The 27784-nt window shown below is 40.1% G+C and overlaps 1 protein-coding gene across 1 annotated transcript in view; it reads right to left on the reverse strand.

Moving 5' to 3' along the window:
* The window catches only part of ube2f (ubiquitin-conjugating enzyme E2F (putative)), a 48143-nt gene extending 22283 nt beyond the window's left edge, over positions 1-25860 (reverse strand). Inside the window, exons 1-7 of the mRNA XM_085764781.1 lie at positions 25616-25860; positions 21465-21649; positions 19153-19182; positions 16110-16175; positions 9970-10037; positions 7797-7867; positions 7143-7200 (exon numbers count right to left, since the gene is read on the reverse strand). Coding sequence (XP_085620907.1) covers positions 7143-7200; positions 7797-7867; positions 9970-10037; positions 16110-16175; positions 19153-19182; positions 21465-21579 — 408 coding nt within the window. The 5' untranslated portion in view covers positions 21580-21649; positions 25616-25860. The remainder of the gene's footprint in view (positions 1-7142; positions 7201-7796; positions 7868-9969; positions 10038-16109; positions 16176-19152; positions 19183-21464; positions 21650-25615) is intronic.
* Between the last annotated feature and the right edge of the window lie 1924 nt (positions 25861-27784).

The raw sequence follows: 27784 nt of genomic DNA on the forward strand, positions 1-27784 counted from the left end.
TAGTCTTTTGACAAGCATAACAACATCTGTTGTCTTTAGGATCAATGTGCACATGAACATTTTCATTATTTTCACACACAGTTGGCTATAATTATACTACTGTCACATCAGGACTGAACATGAATTAAGTATTATTATAAATTAAGAAAGAAAACTGAGGCACAAAGGAATGTAATAGTGGAAGTTCTCCTGTCGACCCAGGGAGTCTGCACAGGCACAATTCTTCTCGTCAGCCCGCTATAATACTCAATATCCACTTAATTACAGTGTCAGGTGTGTCGGGAAATCTCTGTCTTTAGCTTGACAAGAGCTGCTGAATTTCTACAATATTTCCCATGACACAGAGCAACAGCGCAGCAGAACAACAAAAGAAGCGAGTTCCAGGAGTTTCCTCTCAGCAGGGGCTCTGGGACTGCACTGTTTCATACAGATGATGATGACACTGTGGAAGGTCTGGCAGCGGCTACAGATTGCAGGGCTCGGTACGTGAGGAAACAAAGGATGCATCAGAGCAACCTTATACCTCTGCAGCTTACAACCAGCAGTTTCTGCTTACAGGAATATTCCAGTGAAATCCAATTAGGAGCAGCGGCATCGTGGTGACAGAATACAAGATACAGAGTGCTGAAAGACGTCATGGAGGACCAACTATTGTACTCTATTGTAAACAACTGTCAGCTGGCCCACTGACTGACAATTTCAAGTGCAGTACAGAAAGTACAGAAAGTATTCAGAGCTGTAGATTTGATAGGCCGATCATGTAATTGACATTTTTGGAAGCATTCATCCTTTCCTTGACTCTGCCACTGAGCGGCCTTCTGAGCTTTCATAGCACTCAAATCTGGGTCAGAGGACTGTGCAGCAGATGCAGGTATTTATCAGCTCTGGCTCTGATCGATTCCAATCAGCGCTGATATGAACACAACATCCAGGCGGACCAACTGATTTAACGTCTTCTGGAGCACAGACACACTGGTCAGACCTGTCACCAGTTCAGCATGGTGCTGTCACACCTGAAACAGCACAGCTACACTGTGTTTGGGGAGAGAGAGCAAAGCTTAAAAATGTGTGATAAAACATGTATTGCCTCACACTGAGGCTCTGACACCGGGGGTGAGATGTGATTCTTCCGTTTTGTCAGTGTGCAAGACAGATAGCAGGTCTCTCTCTCTCCTGCTTGTGTGTTTGTGTGTGTGCACTGTAAAATACATGAGATGACATCACTCCTTTCTGCTGTGTGTCCTCAGTTCAACAGGCAGAGGAGAAGAATATATAGAGGTCAATTGTTCTTTACTTAAAGAAGCTGCTTTTACCTGCTAATTCTGAAAACAATGTCTTACACTCCATCCTGACATACAGCGACGTGACAGGGATGCGAGCAAGTGAGAAAAAGTTATTAGAATGTGTACTTTTCAATCAGCCCGTCCTGACATGCAGTGGGCGACATCGCTCTCTCCAGCGATGTTGCCCAACCCTGAAAAACTTGCTTGCTCTGTCTCTATCTGGACGACATTTGGCGGCGGTGTCCCCCCCCTAAACACTTCTTATTGGTTGAAAAGTACACACTGCTTCCTGTTTACATGCTAGTTAGCAGAGAGAGGAGAACATGAGAATTGCATTGAAATACAATTTTAAAAAATACTCCCAAGATGTCAAAAATGGCAACCAGGAAATGTTAGGAATCTAAAAGTAGCACCAGAAGTGTGTTTATGTCCCTCGATAATTTGATTGCTTTAGATTCTGAACCAATAGAATATACTCACGATAAAATCGTCACGCTGCATATCAGGACACTTATGCGCAAGATTTTGTCGCCGGTTCGCTCACTCACTCGCTGAATGTCAGGATGTGTGGTGTTAGACTTAATGGCTTGTGTAAACTGGTATGAGTCATTTTCTAAACTGTCCGGTCAGCTCAGGTTGCCACGGTGAACTCCAATCAAGACCCAATTATCAAGAATAACTAAAGCAAACAGGATGGATATTTGGAGTTTTTTTTTTTTTTAAATAACATCAGCCTGAATATTTCCACTGTATATTTAAACAATGAGATTCGGCTCCTATTGCATTTGATTATAATAACACAGAGGAATAAACAATTTATCACAGGTCTGTCTATAAAACAAGATGAGAAATGAGATAATATATTGCTTAAGACCCCCGGGTCCATCATTAGTGTGGAACAAGCAATTAACTTGAGTGATCCAATAAAAGCAGCAAAATAGTCCAACTTGGTAGTATTTATGTCAATGTCTTTTATGTGAACTTGAAAAGCTTTTGTAGCATTTTTTTTTTTGCACTTTGTTCATGTCTTCATGTGTTTAACTTTATCACCAATGTACCTTCTCAATATGTTATACAGGCACTGACCTGGGGTTTAAACCACAAAGTTCAATATATCCTAGCTCTCTTGGTTTTACCTGGCTTCACTAAGCCTAAAACATCTGTACAACTAGCAAGGTGGTTAATTCTGACCTAGTAAAAAGTAATGTAAAGCTGCTTCTTCTGCCAGTGCAAAGGGAATAATCAGGGGATAGTAAATTTCTATGTCCATCTGACTGAAATGTTGTAACTACTAATTTCCCGGAAGCCGTGTCAAAAATATACATAAAATCAATCACAATGTCATAATGCATATGCTCTGATTCTGCAAACAAGCAGAGCAACAAAGTGGTGAATTTGACACGATCATATATTTGCTACATGTAAATTGTGCTACAATTTCAATGCGAATAATTACTGTGAAGGTATTTTATGTGAGACTGTGTGTGTGTGTGTGTGGGCTGAAGTAGAGACGACTGGTGACCAGTGAACAGGGACAACATCACCCACTCAAACCTGACACAATCCTTTCTGACTCACAGCTTTTGCACTTACTTTTTCTCACATATTTTGGTACACTCAGTGACACTCGCATGAGCACAGTCCCAACCAACTCTCACACTTATGACCACATCCACACCTACAGTTCAGTAAACAATGACAGTCTGGATCCCAGCATGACTCAGGAGGAGCACAAAATAAAAACATCCACCAACTGTCAGACACAAGCTAGGAGAGAAACGGGCTGGTTAGGAAAAAGTAGAATATCCAAACTGTCTTGTCTGTGAAGTCACTGTTGGTTTTATTCCGATATCTGAATTATTGGTTTGAAGTCTCTGTCTACGTCTGGATTAACATACGAAAAGAATTTTGCTACGGCCTCCGTGAAATACCTGCATGGTTTTACAACATAATGTCTGTTTGAAGTGCAGAAGTGTGTTGCTGCAGCAGAATATTTCAAACCTACCCATCATTTTGTGCCGCTACAGTTGGCAGCTGCCGGTAACAATCAACCAAAACATTTGACTGGTCAAACTAAGAAACCTGTTGATTTGAATGGATATAAAACCACATATGACAGTACACATTTGACAGTCACTGAAGCTCCAGACACACAGTCCTTACTTCCTTTAAATTGCTGTGAGATGTTGACACCTATCTCTGCTTTTGCACGGAGCAGATGAAGTAGCTTTAATTTGTGCATGTGTGCAGTGAAGTGCTGCACAAATGCCAGAGCGTGTTTCTTAAGCCTGAATATGTACTCACTGGTTATTATTGCTATAATGAACACAAACACACGCCAAGATAAGCACCCACAATGTATGCAAAGCTGCTTTCCTCTCTTTTCCTTCTTGAAGTCAAGGCCAGGGAAGCGAAGCATTCAAAACAACGAGAGCACACAACTGTGACTGAGACATTGTAAAAGACAGAGAGAGCATTTAAGATCAACGTATTATTTGAAAAATACAATGCAATTCATCACCATGAAATAACATTTCCTAACAATTTCTGGATCTATCTCTGCTGTATTGATGTAGTGTAGACGTATGTTGAAGAGGCTCCTATGGCAAATGTAAGAAAGATAAACCATCACTAGAAAAGGACAAAAAAAGTGTTGACAACTTGACACTCAGTACAGTTTAGCATCTGGAGATGTCAGATCTATTTCAGGTGTAAATTAAGTCATCCATGAGATAATATCTGCGAGTAAATTAGATTCCAGGTTGCGTGGGCATCTCTGCTTACTGTATGTTCACTCCACTCCAAATCTCACTATACAAACTGAACAGCCTGGGACACTGAAACATCGATTAGGCAGCATCAATCCATCCCCATATCTACTGTATAAGGTGCATGAAGTAATGACACAAGGAGCAAAGACATTTTCTAACTGTTTAAACACAAGGCAGTACTGTGGAGTGATAAAGAGCTGCTAAATAAGAGCTTCAACAAATAATGTTTAAAGAGCTATTTTGGTCAGTCAAATCTTCCAGGTCTTGACTGTACAGATGGCTTGATACTGCTCAATGACACAAATAGGCATATCACCGCTGACCACTGTTGAACTCTATGAAACTGAAAAAAGTTAGACCTCAAAGTCAGACCCACATGTTTTTAGATGATTTTGTTTAAGATTTTTACCTTCACGTTGTCTTGTTGAAAAAGAGCTAGAAACCACTGACCAAAATAGTCACAGATTCTGTCATTGTGTTTCTAGTGGATTGAATTATGGCGAGAAGAATGAACTCATTCCCCATTTTGCTGAGGAGCCCCCTCAAGCAGCCCTTTGAGAACCAACGTCCAATGATTTCATTTTCCTCCTCAGACAGATCCTCTGATCACAGCATGTTCATTCTATTTGAGAAATGTTACTGTGAAATCTTGAAACCAGGATGTGATCATGTGATAATCCACAAATCTGGTTTTAATTATTACTGCAGTGCTAATGTTCAAACAGTCGTGCATTACCATACTTTGCCAGAATTTATGCATTAACGGCACATTACTTTGCAACATGTTAACAACATCATTGCACACACCGATGATTACTACATGATGATGACAGAAACAAATTTAGAAATCTCTCTATAACACTTACTGAAGAATCGAAATTGAAAACACGTCCGGCCAATCTGTTTGCATCAGCCCTTTTCTGTCCGTTGTACTGGCTGGTTGGGAACATATTGGATCTAGCCACAGACAAAATGCAATCATGTGGACCTGACAAACTACAGTATCTGTTGTTGTGTATCATGTGACTGACATCATGCAGAGCGTAATATATCATCAACAAAGAACAAAATGTATCTGCTTTGAAAATGTCCCATTATGTGGAACATGTTCTCGATTGTGTATAAGAGTAGCACAAATGGTTTCTTATGTATTCTGAAAACAGTAGAGATGGGGGACTAGTCTGGATTGACACGAAACATATTAAACATATTAAATAGAATGGGACTGCCTGCCAATAACTTCTAATACGAGCATTGGCAGGAAAAGCTGCCCCTCTTTTAAGGGTAATGGCTACATTTACATATTTTCATAGTCACAAGAGAATTGCAGTGCAGGGATTGAGAGGAATGTTGATCTCGCCTCGCGTCCCTGCAGACAAGCACCAAGTCAAAACTTAATATGGAGGTTGGTGCTCCATCGTACAACCACATAGCTTCCACCATAGTTTCTATCAAACATAATTTCAGCCCGATCCTGAATGGGGACAGTGGAGCGTGTCCTTGCTTTAAACTTCAGTAACTGTTTCTAAACAGCTCACACAAGGCGCTCGGCTGAGTGAAGGGTGCAACTTAAGTTCTCAAGGCTCTCTTTTATATGCAGTTGGAAATCCTTTCATTTTGAAGTTTACCTTACATAACTCCACAAACGATTTGTCATTGTCCAGAGAGAATGCCGCAATGTTTCCAACAGCCCTCAGCCACATTTTTCTGCACCCACACTTTGTCAACTTTGTCAGCGTGTGAGAGAAACACAGAGATTGTCTAATGTCAAGCAGCACCATGCATATCATTTGTGCTCCAAATGAACACATTATGCAGAGAACATTGTTTTTACGATATCCATCCAATAGCTTTCAATTTCTCATTTCAGCCTAATGTTGACATTACAAGGACACACATGTTTCCATCAATGCAGATACAATATATCAGACAGTATGTCAGAGCTTGCAGACCCTACAAAGACTGTAGATTACCCAGTCGGAGCAATGAATATCTTTTTAACTATTTAATCATGACATTCTGACACCAACCCTAAAATACACTGCCCGTCCAAAAAAAAAAGTCACCAATTGGATTTAACTAAGATAATAGGTAAGAGCCGCCCATTGGATAATTACTGCATGGAGGATTATGTTTCAGCTGGCAACAACTTATTTAGCCCTAACTGATGCAGTCTCATTTCTTAAACAACCATGTTGGAAGACACATCCTGTGGTTGTGGAGAAGATGTTTATCTGTTTCAGAAAGGTCAAATTATTGGCATGCATCAAGCAAATAAAACAGCTAAGGGAATTACTGAGACAAAATCAGGTTAGAACTGCCCAACACATTATTAAAGACTGAAAGGAATATTGGAGAACCATCATCTTGTAGTCTGTAGTCCAATGTGACCACAGAGTCCAGACCTTAACCCCGTTGAGAATGTTTGGAAAAAAAAAAATGCATTTGCGGAAATACGAAGCCACAGCAAATGCATGTCATAATCAGAGTTCTAGGTGGTCCACGAAATATTAGAGTGTGACTGTTTTTTTGACGGGCAGTGTAAAAGAAACCTTCAGTAGCTACCAATATAAACCAGGGTGTTGGAAAAACATATGAGACAGGTGGTGAAAAAACCAATACTGTATGTCAAATACAATACATTATCTCCACTGGCCCATATCTTGCTTATATAAAATAAAAACTCATTTGGACTACACATGGCATCGAAAATAGAGTCAGAGCCCTGAAATGCAGTATTTGATATTCTCTCTGTTTCATTGCACTTCAATTGTCATTTTTCACATTTCCTTGGTTATTTGATTCTTTTGGCTTGTTGCATGTGGGTGGTTGTTGGAGGAATTATGTGCTTCTGCATTCCCCATGCTATGTTTGGATGTGGATTTGAAAGACAATACAAAGAAGTAAAATGGTAAAGGAGTGTGTATTGATGTCGGTGTCTTTGTAATTTATTGAAACAAAACAAAACAAAAAAAAAAACAGCGAGGTTGTAGGTGCCATAAAACGTCACACTTGCACTGTGAAACTAAACATTGATGAAACACAGATTGCTATTACATGTGTTGTAAATTAGGCATTACATAATTACCTTTAATGTTCTGGTGGGGGCCCAGCCTGTGCCGTCAATAGAGTGTTCACGCAATAAGCTGCAGCAAAGAAAAAAAAAATTGTGGTACTGTATCTAAGACAATTTGTGTTAGCTTGTAATCACCCCGTGTTTCTGGGTATGTGCTATGAACTCATCATTGTTGCCCTGAAGGCGAGTGAGACAGACAGGACTGATGCTCTGATCTGAGGTGTCATCTCAATTTTCTCTGCTGTGTTTATGACTTAAGAAAATGAAGCAGGGTAATGTTTCTAATGTTCATTTTCCTGTTCCTTCTGTGAAAATGAGAAAAAAAATTACCAGAAAAGGTAACTTTTCTTTCTTTTTCTTCTTTTTTTCATGATAATGATTCAAAGCTACTTTGCATTTCATCTTAGGGGAAAATAAGATTTTGGATATTTCGTTTCTTTGTTGTAATACTCTTTTCAGTCATGTAGCTCACTGCTCCAACTGACTTTTTTTTGTTTGTCAGACTGTTTACAGCATAAAAATGTATTTCAAAACTTTTACAGCAACAACACATGTCTATAAAGTGCAGTGCAAGTACATGAACATGCATGTTATTCTATTAAAAAATGTAAAAGTTAGGGAACATTAGAAAATTATTACTGACAAAAAAAGTTTAAACAGCATTACCTCAAACAGATCTCCCCATTTTCTGTAATGTTAGGATGCCATATTCTGGTCAGACATCTCACTTTAGGAGGCTGGAGAAGAGAGAGAAAAGAAACAAAGACAAGAAAGAGATTGACTCACTTTACTAATTCCAAAAAACTTTCAGTAATCAATATTTTCTAATCAGAGAACCTAAGGTGTAAAAAGCAGACCACTTAGATAACAAGAGATAACAATAATTGTTGGTTTGATCAAAGACATTTCTTTTTTTATCTACTTGCATTGCAATGCTAGGAGAATGGGAGATTCATTTTTAAACAAAGTAAAACATGTATCTGTACATTCAGCATAAAAATGTACATTTTGTCTTACTTTTGTTCTCAATGAGAACTTAAATCTGGTAAGTCAGCCTAGCACGAAATGTTCATAATGTAATTTTAATGTTATTGACCTGCTATATATGTTAACTTTAGCCTCGCATATCATGATAAATTGTATTTTTTTAATCATGCAACTGTGCAATCGTACATTTCTATGCATCTGAGCATACTGCAACAGAGATGGAGAGATGTGGCTCTCATTCATTTCTTTTCTTCCATCTCTGCCAAAGCTTCCACAAAGAATACTGAATACATTCGTCCGTCATGATTGTAGTCATGTGTTCTGCATTCTTACAATAAGGAGAAAGTCAGTAACAAAGGAGGAGGTGAAGTGAGAGGATGAGGCCGACCCATGTTGTTTAATTTGAGCTGAGTTCTGCAGTGCCCCCCGAAGACACCAGGCACTTGCCTCCGGTCTCAAGAAGGATGTCAGCTGCCTCATTTTGTGCTAAGTAGCTAATCTTTTTCAGCCTCTCCAAGGGTCTTTAAAATGCTTCTTGTCTGGGACCCAATTTGCTGTAAGCCATTGGCTGTTCATTGCTCCTCAATCCTCTCTTGGCATGGAAAACACTCTGGCCCTCCATGACGAAGGCGGCCCCAAAGCTCTTATTTTAACTCTGAGTCAGAGGGAGTGAGGAGCAAATATTCATGAGACCACCCTTGTGTGAGGGGGACTCCACTAACATCATTCTTATTAATCATGGTTAATGACAATATTATGAGCAAAGCAGCCTTTTAATCACTATAATAAATGTGCTGCATCCCTGAGCAGTCAGTCTGAGTTGACAACATGATGGAATGCGCAGCTCCTCACAATTTTTCCATCTGCCCTGTTCTGCATTTACAGTATACCGCACACACTGACAACAGGGGGCGATGGGTATCATTTGATTGGCTATCGTGCATGATGCTGCCCAAGCCCAAGACATAACACTGACTGATGGAAAATGCTAGATTCCATCAGCCAGAGGGATACTTCACTTAAAGTACTTTATAACAGCAAGGTCCAAGCCTTCAGCTGCATGAAGAGGAAGGACTGGAGACTGGAGAAAGAAGGAAGAGGAAAAGAAAACCAAATGTGGACGCATTTTAACATTAAAATGCTATTTTGTTGGTTACTTTACAAATAAAGGTCTGACAGAAAAGTACAATTGTCATTCAAGACAAATGATGGGCTTGGGTCCTCTGTTTGATACACTGCCAAACTGAGAAGGGCCTTTGTGAGGAAGGCCTCAAGGCCACTCTGGCTGAGCTCTAGAAATCCTGTGGAAAGACTGGACAAACTTCTACTGATCTGGGCTTTATGGCAACGAGATCAGACTGAAGCCTTTTGTCAATTTTTCAAAAAAAACAACTAAAAGGACTGTGAGAGACAAGATTTTCTAGTCTAATGAATCTACGGTTGAACTGTTTGGTTGGAATCAGACATGACGCCTAGATTTTGGCTCCACGGGTCCAGTGTGGATACTGGACCTGTGGAGCTCTGCCGAACTGACCATCAGCTTAGCCCTTTTGTTTTTTTGGAAGCCCTGCCCAGATCACTATGTAGACACAGTCTGTCTCTGCACTCTGCGGCTGTCTTTTGTTATGGTATGCATTGTCAGCTGTGAGATCTTAAATAGACAGGTGTGACCAATCACTTAAATTGATGCGTGTCCAATCAGTTAAACTCAGGTGGAGTCCAATCAAGGTGTAGAAACAGCTGGGATAAATTTTAAGCGTATGTAGCTGTTGGATATTTGAAGATGACGTCGGGGCAGGACAGAAGTAAAAACAGTTCTGATGAAGCCATGAAACATCACTTGAGCACTCACCACCATGTTATAGGCTTCGGGAACGTCTATTTCAAACTGAAACCTTCCACTTTGGTAGTAACCCTCATCTGGAGAGAAGCAGAGGAAAAAAAGACAGAACAAAACTTTTTCAATAATGTTCATACAAGAATGTGCTTCATGATGAACATGAGTTAAAAACTTCCTGTGAAAAGAGAGCGCTGAATCGTCATCATCATAGATGGAGTGTAGAAATTAGACATTAAGACTTCTTTCCAAGTCCATGTCACATTCACCCTTAACGACATCCTCATTAACATAAAAACATAATTTTCGAATTAATTTTATCTTCCCACACATGTAGTATATAGTGTACAACATCATCTTGCAATGGGGACAATTTATAAAGCACAATATTAGTTAGGAGTTAGGTATCAGACTTTCTTCTGAGCCATTTGCATAGGGACCCATGGGTGCACCAGTCCAGTGCTGTCATTGACGTTCAAGTGGACGTTGGGTCTGGGTAATTAACTTAGGTAAGTAACATACATTTTAAATAAATAACACACACAAGCACCAGAACTCAAACCATCATATCGCCCATCCCTAGGTGTGGGTTAGATTTGAGTCGAGCTTCATCAACAGGCTGAATTGAGATCAATCAATCTGTAACAGGAGAGTGAATGTGAGACTGACTGGGTCAGTTGAATCTCATTCTCAGTAGATGCCTCAGGGAATAAAAGTACACTGTGTGACCTTTCAGTGAGACCATGTTCTGTAAGTCAAACATAACTCATAAACACACACACTTACTGTACACACACACACATACACAGGAAGCCGCCAAAAGTTGTAGCAACATCTAAGCTCATTCACACCCACATCACAAATGTAGTATTCACAGTGACACTGTTTGGTCCATTTGTGTGTGTTGTTGTTGTGTCTAAACAGATACACAATCACCCATACAGTCCCTCTCTGTGTGTCTTTCTCCTCACATATCCACAAGTTTCCGAACGTCATCTATGGTCAAAACCAGAAGCCAGTTTTGCCGGTTTGGTGGAATTGTACGTTTACGTTTCCATGGTTTTCAGTCGTTGTCATAGTTGCGGTAAACGCATGGGTCTATTAACGCTGGCTTTTAACACGGATGTCAATTTGTGTGATATCCACTGTTAAAAGCTGGTGTGATGATCCATGCGTTTTACAGATTTTCATTGGGGGAAAAAAAAAAAATCCATGCATTTACCACAATTACCGAAACCATGGAAACGTAAACATAAAATTCCACCGGAAGAGCAAAACCAGCAAAACAGGCTTACGTTTTTGACGTTCGGAAAAAGGTGGATAGCACTGAAAGCCAATTACAGCCCGCTTCACGACAGATTCTTATTAAAGGGAACCCTAATGAGCTGGGTGACATTTACATGTATATTTCCGCTCTGATCATGGTCGGTCCACCTGGTTAAAGAAGAACAGGTATGAAACAGCATCAGAGGATGACAGGCTGGAGGAAAGAGACAAGACTGCCCGGACAGCTTATTAGAGCTGACGTGGGTGGATGGAACGTCTTACTGGACTCAAGAACGCAAGACAGTGATTGAGAGGATGGGAGAGGATGTGATAATTGGCCATATAATGATTTAATTAGGTGTGTGCGTATGAACACATTTGAAGACTGTGCTCTACTGACTACAAAGGCAGAATACAGATTTACACTTATGGGAGTCATACAGCACAAGGACCATGTACTGAAATGTATATAATGGCACAAAGTAGCCTAAATGACCAAAGTATGGAGAATCTCAAATGTTATTATCCAGTTATTCCTAACACTGTTCTGATACTGCATCAACAAAACCTAAAAACTAAGGTTTCGCAGGAGAGGGTTTTTATTCAGGCTGACAGTCACACATCTGTGTCTCTCTTTTTGTGCTATCTAAACTTCACCAGATTCCAGATAATCAAAAACAAAGACAGGTACAATTCAATTAGAGCAAACAAACACTCTCTCCTGTATTATAAATGAGAGGAGACGGAGGGAGAAAACAGTGTGTGAGAAAGAGATATGGCTTGTCAAGTGTCAAGCAGACACGAGGTGGAAAGAAAGAAACAGCTTCACACCATCAAAAGCAAAGGATAGTCCATTACAGAAGAAGTGAGATGGCAAAAAAAAGAAACAAATTAAAAGAGGGAGAGAAAATGGAAGACAGAAGAGATCTACTGACTAACAGCCGCAGTCAGAGGTCATAAATAATTCATGGCTGTCTTCACTACAGCAGAACAATCAGTCTTTACTGTCACAAGACACTGGGCTTGAAAAGGTACACACACACACACACACACACACACACACACACACACACACACTAAACTGCAAATGTGTTGAGTGTGTTAGACCTTATTTATTAAAGACAGACAGACTTAAAATAAATGAGGTTGTTTAGTTTGTTTGGAAGATGAAACCAGCAAAAGCAAACAGAGGACATGATCCTTCTCACTTTCTGTCTAACTTTCTTGTTATCTACTGGTGTTAAACTGATAAATGGCTACTGAGAGATAGAAGAACTAGTAAAACACACTGGAGGACGACACAACATGCCACTTATCACTCCAGCTCACTTTAAAAAATCCCAACAGTTTAGAAATGATTCGGGTTCAGTCATGTCCGCCTTTTGACGGACATAAGTGTCCATGTGTCCAATCAGGATAAACTGTCAAGTTGTAACCATGGCAACAACACCTGACGGGGTAACACAATCTCAGTGCGCGGGTTAGCTCAGTTACTTTCTTGGACACGGGTCAGGTTGGGATGAAAACGCCGCCTGAGGCTTTAATCCAGACTGTCAGACAGACATGTCCGCTGAAAAAGGTCTCTACAGTCTTTGTTCTGGTAGAGGATATAAATAACTGCAAAATTATGGAATTATTTTGTTAACAAGTGGTAATTGTACGCTGAAAGAAAGAAAAATATTTAATTAAAAGTGTACTTTTAGTGTACTTTGTTCAGCACAAATTGTGACCTCTTGTTGGCCCAACAACTTGGGCTCTCTTAAATAACGAGATGTGTTTGTACCCTGTGCATGCACTGCACTGCAGCAATGTGCACAATGCACAAATTATCCATGTTAATCAAGAGGAGAAACTAAACATCGGAAACACAAAGGGTGTTATTTGATTAATTTCCTTTCATGAGCGAATTTCTATTAATACAAACAATGGCGGAGCATGAATTCACCCCAAGCTGTTGCTGTTGTCCCCATTCCTCAGATACGAGGCTGTGAGTTGACAGGGGGGTCAGAGCACGGAGCTGTTACATGGGAAAAAGAAACTAAACAAGAAATTCCAATAAATTTAAACTCGAAAGACAAATGTTTTGGGGTTTTTTTGCATTTTTTTTCAAAGGTCTAAGACCATTTCTCCATCGGGAATCATTGTGTAATTTGTAGTGTGTGCGGAAAAGTGCAGTTTAACATTCAACATTTTTCATATTTAACAGAAAACAAATTATACAATATGAATTAATCTGCCCTCGACCACAAAACATGTTTTGATTAGATCTGGGCAAACAATCTGAGAAAAAATAGTGTGCTGTGTGCTGCTGTGCGTGTGTGTTTGTGTGTATGTGTTCTTAATTAGGTTTACCTGGCTGTGTTTGGCTGATATGAGTGAGATGATTTGAGTTAGACTTTGGTTAAATTATTTTAAAAAGCACCTCCTTCACCATATGCCTCAAATAACATTTGATGCCATAACTGGATTGTAATACTGAATGTGTGACTAGAACATAATACAGTATATTTGTCTCTTTGAATGAGAATTCTATGGGTTTTTTTTTTGTATATTAGCGTTGCCCCATGAATCATTAGTGTGTCTGTGTGTACAAAATGTTTAATGAGCACAGAACTAAATGAACCCACTGAAGATGAATTAAGGATATCACCACAGTTATAGAAACAAAAGTGATTTAGTGTTTTTTTGTTTGTTTTTTGACAACAATGCCATGTTTTTGTCTGTTTTCGATACACAATGTGAAACTGTGTGTTTTGTCACTGGATGTTAGGTTTTCTGGAGGAACACCTAAACTACATTAATTACAGTGTTATCTGTAGCACGAATAATATTAATCTAGTGTAAGGGTTAAAACTTAAAAGTTAACCGGAAGTGAAGACAATAGAACATAAATGAGGTAAAAGGAGAAAAGGAATGAAGCTCTTCAATAAGCCTTGAACTAAAGTCTCAACAAAACAAGTCAAGATGATTTTACTGCGTGCTAGCTGTGGTGTGTGATATTGGACAAACTGCATCCTGAGGCGAATTCCCTTTGCCTTTTTCATTTTCCTGACTTGACCACAATTGTTTTCCCTGGGGTGCAAATTGAAGCATCTGTGTACATAGTTTCTACATGATACACTTCAATTCTCATAGGAAATTTGACAGCACTGCATTAGCAGAATACCAGTAATTACATTTCTCAATTCTGTTTTTACAAAATTTCCAGTCGCAGTTGAGAGAGAGCAGGAGAAAGGGAACGGGTCCACACACTACCAGAATGATAAAAGACACTGATAGAACTCCCCTGTGTATGCACCACGGAGATCACACGCAGGGTTCACATGCTTATCAATACGCCCATTAGCATTTTGGATGTGACACAAGTAGGAACAAGAGGAGAACAAACAACAGTAAACAAGGGACAGAAAGAGAAACAGCAGGAAATGGGATGTAAAAGTGAAAAGGGGAGCTGGACGTGTGTGTGTGTGTGTGCGTGGGGAGGGAGGAGAGTGGGGACAGACAAAGCTTCTGAATAATTGAGCATGTCTTTCTCTCAGAACCTCAGCTCCTCTTGAAGAACATGACACCAAAGCTTTTCTCTAATTGCTGATCTTTGCTTTTCTCTGCGGATTTTGCCAACAAAGGCCTCTGTGAAAGTTAAGCTCCATCCAGGTGGCAGGGAGATAATGCAGATATGATCATAATACAGGTAATGTATATAATATATAACACCCTTGCTGTAATGGAGCTGCTACGCTCCTCTGAGAAACTTGATTACCCTAATTCCACACAATTTTTTCAACACGTCTCGTGTCATCTACGTTTTTTTTCTAAAAAATATTCTAGACATGTAACAACACCATCCAATTACCAGTCTCTGCCTTTGCCCCCTTCCTCTATTCTACTCTCATACACAGGCACGGAGCTGCGTTTCAACTTTGTCTCGGCCTATTCTAGAGCTGTCCTTGAAGTGCATCTTCAAACAAGTGATGAAGATAAATTGCCACATTATACAAATGAAGGATATGAGATGGTGACATTGGGCTTGCAGAGAGGCAGAGAGAGAGGGTGTATGACAGATAAAGAGCAGGGAGTGAGGGGTAAGGGAGCCTCCAGGGAGTTGGGTAATTCCACACCGGTGTGTTCAATTTTTACAATATTCGACAGGTAGCTCACTTAGCTTGGAACACTGCTGAGCCAGCACAGCGGACTTAGGGAATAATGACAGTGCAGCAGAAATGTTGAAATGCAGAGAAGACTGGGGGGGCATGTAAAAGGAAACAGTTTTGGGACACAGCATAGCTTTAGGAACACCATGTTAACACTAAAATTGCAGTCTACTGCAGTCCCCACGTATTGGTTTTCATAAGTAAGGTTGTACAAGGTGGGAAATCAGTGGATTATGTTACATGTGTTCACTACAGGCTACAGAAAGGAGCTTCACATGGAGCCAATGATGAATTTCCCTTTTTTTTTCATGTTAAAATGTAAATTTTGTAAATTATGAAGCCATTTTTCAAAATATACATGCAGACTTTTTATCTTCTAATTTATTTCTAGCTCTACATTCAAAGTTCTGCTTTTGGTTGTTGCTACTTTCTCATGTATATTCATGTATAAGATATGCAGCTGCCTCATTATGAAATTCTCTAACTCAACGCCTTAATAAATCTGTTGCACGATACCAGTGAATTAAATTGTTATTATGGTTAGGGTTGATAAATCAGTTTGCTACACCAAAGAGAGGAGCTTAGAGAGGACTGACAATGAAAAGATAAAAGGTAAAATAATATTATATCTTTGAGTAATTTCTTTCTTACACAAGAGATGAAAAAATGCAGTCATTGAAGCTGTTAGTGAAGTAAGGACAGAATGATGGACAAAGACGGTTCCTGCTGTTCTCTTACCAGGAGACACTGCCAGCTGAAAATGATGCAGCTTGTCCTCATCTGGGAAACTGGCTTTGCATGTACCTGAACATCAACACATGAGGGAGGGGGAGGGTGGAGGTGGAGAGAAAGCAATTATCAGTTACAAAAGTTAAAGCAGCTGTGCAAAAGGTCTAGAATTACATTCATAGCTGGCTTTTGTGCCCACTAACGGTACTGAAATGAATACTGTACTTTTATTACATCCATCCTCAGTTACACCATGTTCATTCAGGCTACACACACTGCAGGATTTACTGTTTGTCTGTGTAAAACCGGCCTGTGGGAATCCCTGTGGCACCACATTCCCCCCTGGTGTCCATGGGCATTTACTGCACTTAAGACACCACTGGGGAGAGAGGGAGCACTTTGTAACCATGCTCATGTGCAAAAAAACAAAACTGTTTATTCTACTAAACATCACAGCAGCTCTCTTCAGTGAATAACCCTTCATACACACAATACAGCTGTACAATGCCTCCCTATGATTAATTCATATGCACTGTCCTCCAGGAAAAGTGCGTTACAACATACACTTTTAACTTTGAAAACAGTTTTTTATACACGCACTTTTTACCTGCGTATTCACTGTGTTTTTATACACTGCGTTTTTAATGTAATATATGTGTCTTTCTGTTTCTGTGATTTATGTTTTTTTGTTGTTGTGCCATGTATTTCCCACAGCCGCTGCAATGACATTTTAAATTTACACTCTGGGATTAAATAAAGCAGTCTATCTATCTATCTATCTATCTATCTATCTATCTATCTATCTATCTATCTATCTATCTATCTATCTATCTATCTATCGTCCTGCATGGAAAAGACACATATTGTGAGAGTTGTAAAATGTGTTATGAATGTAGAGTGAACACTGAATCACATGAAACGGCACAGGTGCTTGTTATTCAGATTAAGCAGATAATCTACTGTGGGCGGCATGTAAAATACAGCTCTACAAATAATTGATGATCTCCCTATCACATCTGAAAGTTAATTTGTATTAAAACCTTCTCCAGCAAGCTCATAGATCATTTATGCTAACTTGGACAGCATAACTGAGAAGAGCTGCAAAGTGAAACGTCTGAGTTATTAAATGTGCAAATGTGAAGAAACATTGTTATTAAGGTGTCATAAGTATTAAAAAAAGTTTTTATTTGTCATTGTCTTTGGACGGGAAAGTTTGGAGGACAAACAGCCTTTTGTTGTCAGTGCATATGTCTTTCTGTAACTCAGGTAAAAAACTGGTTTACCAATAGCTTTTATAAAATGACCCACCACCTTTGATGTGTCACCCATCAGCTACTGAACTCTGGTCTTCAAAGATACGTCCTTGAACACTTGCCTGCCTTGAATACATCCTTTGTTTGCGAGCATCATTTGCCTTCAGTTTGTGTCTTATTTTCCTATCCACCCTTTCTAGCTGCACTATGTTCTTGCTTTTGAGATACTACGTAGCTACACTGACCTCAGTTCTTATCATCGTTGGATCATTGAAAGTTTTGTTTTTGGAGTATTTTCTGTTGTTTTTATTAATTAAATATATGTAATATCTATTGCTGCAGTGCACATTTCATTTCCTCTTCTGGTCATCATGCATTCAATAAAGTCAGGCATGTTCTCAGCTTTGTTTTACAGGTTGGAAACTAATGTCTCATTATCTGTTCTCTGGGGTTTGAACAAAGAGAAGTTTGTCATCAAATTTGAATGAGAGCTGAAATATTTAGAAGAAAGGGTCAATATCATTTGTTCTACACTGTGCTACCTAAGACTACATATGAACAGATCCCCTCCTTCTCCCTCAATTCTCCTCTCCTGTACATTCTGTCCAATCTGTAACATCAGAGTTTTCTCAGCGCTGGTGCCTGATGAAAATCAAAATCAATCTTTACAAAGGGCCAGATTTCATCATTGTTGTTGGTAATGGAACACAGGCTCCATCAGCATCACTTGGTGGAAGATCCTTACTCCACAAACCAGATAGCAATTTGGTTTGTGCTGTGTTTCTTTTCAAAACCCATCTTTAGTGTCCTTTACAGCTGCTCTTACAATATTCTTCCATCTGAATGCTTATCTGAGTGTTTGATTGCTGCTGTCTTGTGTTTCAGTTTCCCATTATAAAGACAATCCATATTTCCATGTAACACACGTTTGTTTTATGAAGTGTTTGTTTCTCTCGTTTTTGATTGCAGTTTTAATTTTGTCTTTCTGTAAAGCACTTTGTAACTTTGTTAAGAAAAGGTCCTACATAAATCAAGTCTATTAGTTTTTTTCATTATCATTACTAAAAGATAAATATATTTTCAAGCAAACCACTTCTTGCTTTGTGACCAACACTCGGTGCGACACACACTTGTGAATCTCATGGTCCTCAATTGCAAAGGCAAAACTCACCAGACCACAAACAAAAACAAGCACACAGAGTCCAGCCAAAGCAGTGATGATGAGGCCTGCACTCATGCATGACAATGACTAATGAATACCTGATGTACTGTAGTGGAGATTCTCTAGTAAAACCCACTTACTGACATAATAATAGGGACAGTGCGTCTGAACAAATCCAGCACAGGACAGAAATACAACATGTAGGAAACCTGTCAAAGCCCACAGTGTGTTTGTAATTAAGACTGCAGCTCATTTCCATCTTAGTATAGTAACACTTGTGCAGTCGAGCTGGGTTCAAAATGAAATCAGTCAGTAATTTGATTACTGACTGATTACTACTCAATCAATGCTCGACACATTTACTGTGAAAGAATTATCTGGATTCTGACTGAATCCCTTTTTACCAATACAGTTTAAAGTGCTGTACCAAATGACATGAACCAGGTCAGTATAAAGAGCTATAGGTCATTTATTCAGCTTTCTTTTATTCATTATTTTATCATTATTATTATTATTTTATTCACACTTTCTGATGCAATGACTGGAATATATTATATAGAATAAACTGCAGACATGTGAGTCTGTCTCGTCTCACTTCATTACTGCAATGTACAGAGGTGTTGTTGGGTGTACTTACTAGGAAGATTGGCTTCAAGTTCTGCAACTTCTGTTGAGAGAAAAATCACAACAACCATGAGAGAGGAGCAGAGATGATGATGATGATGAAGACAGATTGGCAGAGACACACACTTCAAAGATGAGGGAACTGTCATGCTTCCTGCTTACTCTGGATAAAAGTCATGTCATGTACAACATGGGAGTCTAAAAACACCAGACGGAGCAGAGCTGTTTAGCTGCTGTTGCCCCTGGGCAAAGTTTCACTTTTCATTTTTGATTTGTGTGAACCGGTTTAACACCTCTGATCTCCTCATCCGCCTGAAACAACAGTGGAGAAAAAAAAAAGAGAGAGGGGAAAAACATACAACGGTGCAAACTGCACCAACTAGGCTATAATCACAACAACAACAAAAAAAGATGTGTCTGAAGCATCAGGCCGTACTGTGTGTTGTTGGTCTGGTCTATCAGCCTAAGATTTGTGGATCTTCATTTAGACAAGTGTATTCTCTGAGATGTTGGTTGCCTTCATGATACTCATGAGATTATTTCCCACTTATCCTCTTCCACATGGAGGTCAGAGCATAGTGTCAGCTAATTAACAGCTCGCTGCGAGTGAGAAGGCAGTTACAGTTTTTGCTTAATGAGACCAACGACCGGCTTAACTCAGAGCAAGTGCTCTTCTCCATGACGAGCTTGTGCAAAATATCAGCTCCCTCCCTTTTCTTGTCTTGATGAATTCTGCCAAAAAGATCATATACAATTTACTGCTGAGGCTCTCAGCTGTGTGCAATGGTCCAAATACAAAGACAGATTCCTCCTTTGTGGCTGCGGCTTCGCCTCTTTACCCGAGACGGTACATAGTATTCAACAAACACTGCACTACAACAAACACTTCTTCACATTTTGTTTTTCTATATTGAGCATTTAAGTTCCCAGAAAGCTAATGATTGGAAAGATTTGATTTATGAAAAATAAAGTGATAATAAAACAACCATGCTCCCTTGGCCAGAGCAGGAAAGATAGGCAATGAGATTTCATCAGGGAGCAGGCTTCTATTGTTTTTTTTGCTTCTGCAAGATGGACTTGAACTCTAATATGTGTGAGAACAAAAAATAAAGCCTGTCATCCTGTGTTTGAGTGATATACAGCGCTGTTCCCAAGCCAGCTCACTTGACTTTGTAATTATCACCCTTGTGGGCAGCAAACCAAACAGGCCGAGCAAATCTATTTCAGAGCCTGGTGGAAAAAAAGGATTCACCAAGGAAATGCAAGATGGAATAGAGGAAGTCACTCAGGTGTTATAATGGCGGACACACTGACAGGTGCTTGTAAGATGTTGTCCACTGCTAAATGACAGCAGTGGTGGAGAAACCACATCTGAATCTATTCTGAGTAAAAACAACAATGTTCTAAAAAAAAAAAATTATGCATATGACATTACTCAACTTGTTATACTATAATAATGTTTACATTCTGCAGGCTGTATTTGATTAGGCAAATTTATCACATCCTCAAACAGTAGAACTTTTAGTACTTTTCATCTTAACTCCACTGATTATAGTAATTAGATGATACTTCGGTGAAGAAAACATAGAAAATGCTGGAGACAAATATAAACAGATGATGTAATTGTAAAGGATTTAAAGGAGGGGAGAGAGGAGTCAGGTGTGTAGTATAGTTATATCTCAAGGCAATAAGAGGAACCTATAAATAAAAAGCCAGGGAGCCAGAGGCAAAAACACAGACAGAGAGAAACAGATGGATGAAGCAGCAAGAAAGAGGGACAAATAGAAAGACAAGTCCAAACACTCATCGAGGAGGGGGGACATGAAGAATTCACACTCATCTCTCAGAGTTTCTGAGTGTCCTTGTTCAAATACAACACATTTGAAAAGAAAACAAAAAAAAAACAACTTAGTCAGGAAAAAACTGTTTTGGTTTCCACTGTCTGCCCTCAAATATTTAGCCGCCTACTGTTTGCTAACCTTAAATGGCCTGTATTGCTTTGTGTGGTGTCTGCTGCTGTAAACTGCAAGTAAAGATGTCGTTTACGTCATGTGTTCATCTGCATTTGAAATTCAAAACAGCACACACCGGTGACTACTTGACATACAGGTGACTGTGAAGTGGCACAGACATGTAGACAGCAACGTCAGTGAAACAATTAGCAAAGTGAGCATGAATGAGTGTGAAAGAAAAGGAATTTGTTGGCAGCACTAGTGTCGGAAATCAGGAATCCAACTGGTCTGGAGAGAGTATTGACAGTGAGAGCAGACTGAGACTGAGATGGACAGAGGAAAGGGATGACAGGAGGACAGTAAGCCCACGTACCTTTGGTTAGGAGGCGGTCCCTAATGGAGACCCTGTGGGTGGAGTCGGAGGCTCCGGAGGCACGGCCCGTCTTTCCTCCGTCTTCCCTCTTCAGTTTACTGGCCAATGTAAGCATGGCTATGCCGCCGCTGTGATTTGCCTCGCTCAGCCCCACGCCGCACCGCACTGCACTGCTGCTCAAAAGCCTGTCAATCACACAGATCAGAAAGAGCATGTTAGTCAGTTTTAACAAACAGGTGTCTTGCACACAATAAATCATTGTTTCATTTATAGATTTCATTTCTGTTGTATAATTACTAAATGGACATATTTTAAGGGGTGTGGTTTTGCTGAAAATGTATTAATAATTTGCTATTTCTTCATTTCAATAACTTTGAAAGACGGTGCTTCTTTCCACAGTCATACAAGGTGAACTGGTATGCAGTATGTAAAGTGTTTGCAGGTGTGAATGTGAATTGTTGAGCATGTCTTTGTCTCAGCCATGTGACACTCTGGCAATACACTCTGGACAAGGCTGCCTCTCTCCCATATGTCTGCTGGCACTGCTGCAGCCTCCTGCAACACTGATACAATTAAACAGATATAAAAAAGATGGATGGGTAAAAAATACCAGGGAAGAGTCTTTTGAAATAAATTGTACCTCAGGACAAAGCTCAGCTCTGCTTAGGAAAGATGAATCTATGGAGCACACTTGTACGTCTGCTTCAAGTGTAATACAAAAAAAAATTGATTTTCAGTCTGTACATACCCCTGCTCCCTCGCTCCACTCCAAAAAGATTAAAAGGACAGACATGGCAAGTGTTTAATAGGTGGGACACACAGAGATGATGAGGTTCAAGTCGACTCTTTACTGCAGTTCACTTCCTAAAGTAATAAAGTGGCTGCTATGACATAATTAATTATGGAATAATCAGATGCTTGACATTATAATTTTGTAATTGACTTCCTGTTGAGGAAACACGTGTGGGGTCACAAGCTGTGCAAGTGTTGAGTTTGTTAATGAGATTGCCTGCAGCAAATTAAAGGATTTTTGTGAAACCTAACCCACTACAACACAGAATCAATACGCAAGAAAAAACTAAAAAGCTGCATTGTGATTATCTGCCTTCATTCATGATGGACACAAAGCTCAAGCTCAGACGTCTTTATGTTCCTGAAATATCTATTGAGAGACACACACCTGTAGGTGTGGCCTTGACATCAAGATACCAAAACCACACTTTTCAATAGTAGTTACTCTGTGGTGTAATATGCAAGTTAAAGGTCCAGTGTGTAATATTTGTCAAGGTTTATTGGCAAAATCTGAATATACTACCAAAGAATATACTGTAAAAGTGAATAATTGCTATAAAATAAAATCTGTTTTTGGTTTTCATAGCCTTATAATTCTTCTTATATAGCAAGGGTCTTAGAGAGTGTCGCCATCTTTCGCCGCCATGTTTGTACGGAATGGAAATCCAGCCAACCAGAGAGCACGTTTCAAGAGTTTCACGTTCATAATAGAATTATTTAGACAAATAATAGAATCGGAATGCTAGATGTCATTGTTTCCCCCTCATTTTACACACTGGACCTTTCAAAGGTTAATAACAAAGTGATTCCTGAAAATAATATCAAATTGAAAACATTCTTCTAATCATGTGGAAAGGGTGAGTGGGCCAGCAAGAGGGGAGGCCACAGAGAGAAGAATCATGTCCACACTGAAGGTATGAAAATAACATTCAACAGACTCACTGCAACAGTAAAGCAGTGGGAAAACAAAAGAGCACTCCAGCGTCATGCTCCTGCCAACTTCCCTTTTAATGCTGGTGCAGCAGGAAGCTATTATCCATGACATGACAGTGTTAAATTCAGAGATGAAAACCTTCACCCTTTGTAAACATGACTTCTAGTAAAGATCAATATCATACAACTGCAAAATGTCTGCGGGGATCTGTTTCTTTTTGTGTATTAACCTGGGAGTATTTCATGTGAAAACTTCTTCTGCGATTATTGATAATGATAATCATGATCATAACCATCAGCTATATCCATGCAGGGTTGCATGGAGGCTGGAGCCAACCCCAGCCCACATACGGTGAAGGTGGGGTGACATCCTGGACCGTGAACAGTCTATCACAAGGCTACATACAGACAGCCTATTCATTCCTACTTACTGTATGTTTTTGACCTTATTTTCCAAGGACAGCCCCTTGAGATGTACCATCTCATTTACGAGGGCGTCCTTACAAATAAAAATAAGTCATCAATAAAAAAGTAAATACAGAATATCTAACTTTTAGACACAGACGGACCCAAACCCACACCCCCACAATGCTCCTTCAAACCCAGCTGCCCCTCCTCCACCAGCCAGTATTGCACAATCAGAAACCCTCTACAATAATATACATGCAAAGGTAGGCCTGTGTACACACCCACATACATACAGCATTTATTATATGTATTCATACTAATAAGACAACACAAAAACATATTCTAATTGAAATGCATCAAAACAGTTATCTAAAATTTTAAAGTGTCCAGCCTCTCCTCTAGGTACCTGAGAAAACTGACAAGAAATTCAGAAAGAAACAAAATGCAGCATTTTTTAAGTTGAAAATGAAAAGTAAGCAGCTACTATGGCGATGGAATTTTGGTTGTTCAAAACCATATTCACCACCAGACCAGCCTTGGTTTATCCACCAGTTCGTCCTACATCTAACATACACACACGGCTTGAATTACTGAGTTAATGAGATTAAATCCAGCGTTGCAGTGATCACAGTAATGATCCCTTCTGCTATTTTGAAAATGTTCCACTTCACCTAGTAATCTGATCAGAGCCCAGCCCACACCACTGTTTTACTGCTGTACAATTTCACCGACACTAATGGCAATGACCGCAGGAACAAGTAAACTACTTTACATTGATGGACAAAATGTAGCACAAAATAGGAGCACACAGTGATAAAACCCAAACACCTCAACGCAACGAGAGCTCTTTTTTTAACTGGCCTCCAGATTACCCTGCCCGTCCTACACTGTGTGCGCACGTTTGGGGAGGGGGGGGGGCAGTGTCAGAGACTGGAGGTATCAGGTATCAGTGAAATGTGTCTCACTGAATCTGACTCAACGCCCACCTGCCTCGGCTGTCACTCACCGTGGCCTGCCGCTGGTCACTGACACAGATTACCTGGATGTTAGTCAAGTAGCTGCAGCAGCAGGGCCATGCTGCACAGACACACAACAGAGCCAGCAGAGAAAATACTCAGCAAACACCTACACACCATATTTGATATAAATCAAATCCAGCCAATATGACCGGTCATAAGCCCATATTCTGCTCAGAAACAATGAAAAGAGTCACAAGACCGACAATTTTAAATAGTTTGTTCATACTGCCCAATGGATGCAACAGTCATATCAGTGACTTAGCAAGTGAATTGTTATCTAAAGTTAGCTGGTTGCTAGTTTGCTGACAAGGTGTGGTGTGAGGTGTGCTATGTTTATAGGTGTTTGAATCACAAATTGTAGTTAGTTGTAATTAGTTCAACTGCCTGGTAAGAAATAGCTATACAAGTGGCGAGTTGTGTTTTGATAAATTAATGATAAGCATTAACCATGTCAGAACTGACACGTTAATTACTGCAACTGATTAACAACAAAATAAAATGTATTAAAAAATAATGTTGCTACACAGTTGAAAATACCTTTTGCTAATGTAACGAAATATGGGAATTCCAAAATAAAGAAGTAAATTAGCCTGGTCCTTTTAATAAATAATTTGGCACTCTTCCTCGCATTAGGACACATACACACTGACAGCCTTATATGGGCAGAGATCTTAACCCCCCCCTTAAATGATAAACACGGAGTTACGCCCCTGGACGTAGGTCTAATATTAATGTTCATACTTTGATGCTAGAGCCTCGTCACTGCACTGCTGTGATCGTGATAACAAACCGCTAACACTGCTATCACAGCTAGCTAGTCACAAAGTCCTGTCCTGTCCTAAACCCGGCTCCGGCTCCGTCGTTATTTCTCTCAAACATGGGTGAGACCGTGAGGACATGTCACGTTATTCTGAGGGCTGAACCGACGGCTCCAAGTTGTTTACAAAGTGCCAGTGCTAGCCCGCTTAGCTCGGCTGTTATCTGAGCGCTGTGTTTTACCTGCTGTCTGAGAGCTAGCGCTCCGTGCTACACCATAATCGACCTGGCCCTCCTCTGGTCAAGCCGCCGTCTGCCACCTGGAGCCGGACACTGCAGCGGGCTCCTCCGACCGTGGACCGCTTCAAACGCACGGGGTTCGGGGCTCAGGACGGGCTCGGACTGCCTGGAGAATCAGCTGTCAGAACTTCGCTCCGGCGTCATGGGCAACGGAAGTGCAGCGACTTCCGTTCGTTATTGTTGTCCGTGTAGACATGGCAGCCGATAAACAGTTCCGCAGAGCAGCAGCATCCGAGGTGGTTCCAGTCACTTCTGGCGTGTTGGTGACTGTCTGCAACCATAGATATATGGAAGATGTGTATGGTCTGCAACCACCTAATTCACACAGCTGGTGTTCATGAGCAGTGATTAAAGTTAAAACTGATTGATTGAAACCAATAAAATAACGGCGTTACTGTCGGCCCTACTTTTTTTTAGTAGCCTAACTTGTAATCAAAAAAGTTACTGTTTCCCATAACACCATTATCGTTACTGACAATAAAATGCACCGTTACTCGCTGTTGAAGGAGTCCCGTTACAAAATAATACACCATAAAAGGCTACACATTTTTTTCAACGCAATGTTTTCCTGGTAATTAATTAGTTACTTTTATAAGTAACAGTTGGGGTAGCCTACTAGTCCGAGTAACCTAACTAGCTGACTTTTAAAGGGATAGTTCAACATTTTGGCAAATTGGCCCATTGCCATAATTGCTATAGTCATAGCAGTAGGTTCGTTACCTTTAATTGTAGGTGTAAGCTATTTTTAGTACAGCGGAGCGCAGCGTCAGGCTGCTCAGAGCTACGCTATGGAGGCTAAGGGAATTTCTTGGTTTCCCTCATTAAACTCATCAAATACAAAATCCCAAAACTCCACAGCGCTTTTGTAGACAAGTTGTGAGCTGCACAACCACCACGCTATGAGATAATGACGGAACGATACGAAACGGAGCCGTTTTCGAGGTAAATTCATACAAAACCGCTGATGCGCGTTGCGTTCAGGGACAGTTTTTCAGCAAGCAGTCTCCGTATTTACCCTGTATTTACCTCGAAAACGGCTCCGTTTCGTATCGTTCCGTCATTATCTCATAGCGTGGTGGTTGTGCAGCTCACAACTTGTCTACAAAAGCGCTGTGGAGTTTTGGGATGTTGAATTTGATGAGTGAGGGAAACCAAGAAATTCCCTTAGCCTCCATAGCGTAGCTCTGAGCAGCCAGCTGCTGCGCTCCGCCGTACTGAAAATAGCTTACACCTACAATTAAAGGTAATGAACCTACTGCTATGACTATAGCGATTATGGCAATGGGCCAATTTGCCAAAATGTTGAACTATCCCTTTAAAAGTAACGTGCCCAACATTGTTCATCATCAGATATGTATTAGGCTGTTTTATATGTTTTCTAGCAATAGCCTATTAACATATATTCATGTTGTTGATTTTCAAACTAGCTGACTCTTAAAGCAGAAGTAAACGGAAATAGTTATATCTTCCGAGGCAATCACGAGAGTGTTTGGTCCGAAACACGGGTCTGTCAGTCACTCTGCTCTGCTGTAAGCCGAGGAGAGTCTTGTATACTTCCTTGTATCCTACAAGCTTTATCCAATGAGGAGAGAGAACGGCATGAAGGGCTGTGTGTGCAGCCAATGGATGCGCGTGAATGTGGAGACGTAGGGACGAGGACCAATATGATGAGGGCGGGGGCTGCTAACTAATGAAGTTAGCCAAAACGACCGGATCGCTTACTTCTGCTTTAATTAGATTTGTCCAGCTAGCTATAAAAAAAGGATTCAAACTTAATTCTGCAGTTGTACAACTTTTATTTTATTAGGCCTTATGCTCATTTATTCATGCTTGGCTGATTGCAACCAAACCATAAAGGGTTAACAGTAGTGTTCTAATTCTGTTTCAAAAAGAGAAATAAAATGAAATGAAATCCCCATTTGTAATAATGTAATTCTTAAGAACATGTGCCCCCCCACACATAGATAGCCAGATGCTTTAAGGGCATCAACAGAAACCAAAGACTCATTCTATTCTTGGAGCAAACCCAATTCACCCTGAAATATTTGGAACTGTGATTCACCAGTTGGATCCTGAAGTTTCGTTTTGTTTAAAAAAAAAAAAAAAGAAGAA

This window comes from Trachurus japonicus, chromosome 21, assembly GCF_045865225.1.
Source record: "Trachurus japonicus isolate A0001 chromosome 21, Traja_1.0".
In the NCBI taxonomy this organism is placed as follows: domain Eukaryota; kingdom Metazoa; phylum Chordata; class Actinopteri; order Carangiformes; family Carangidae; genus Trachurus; species Trachurus japonicus.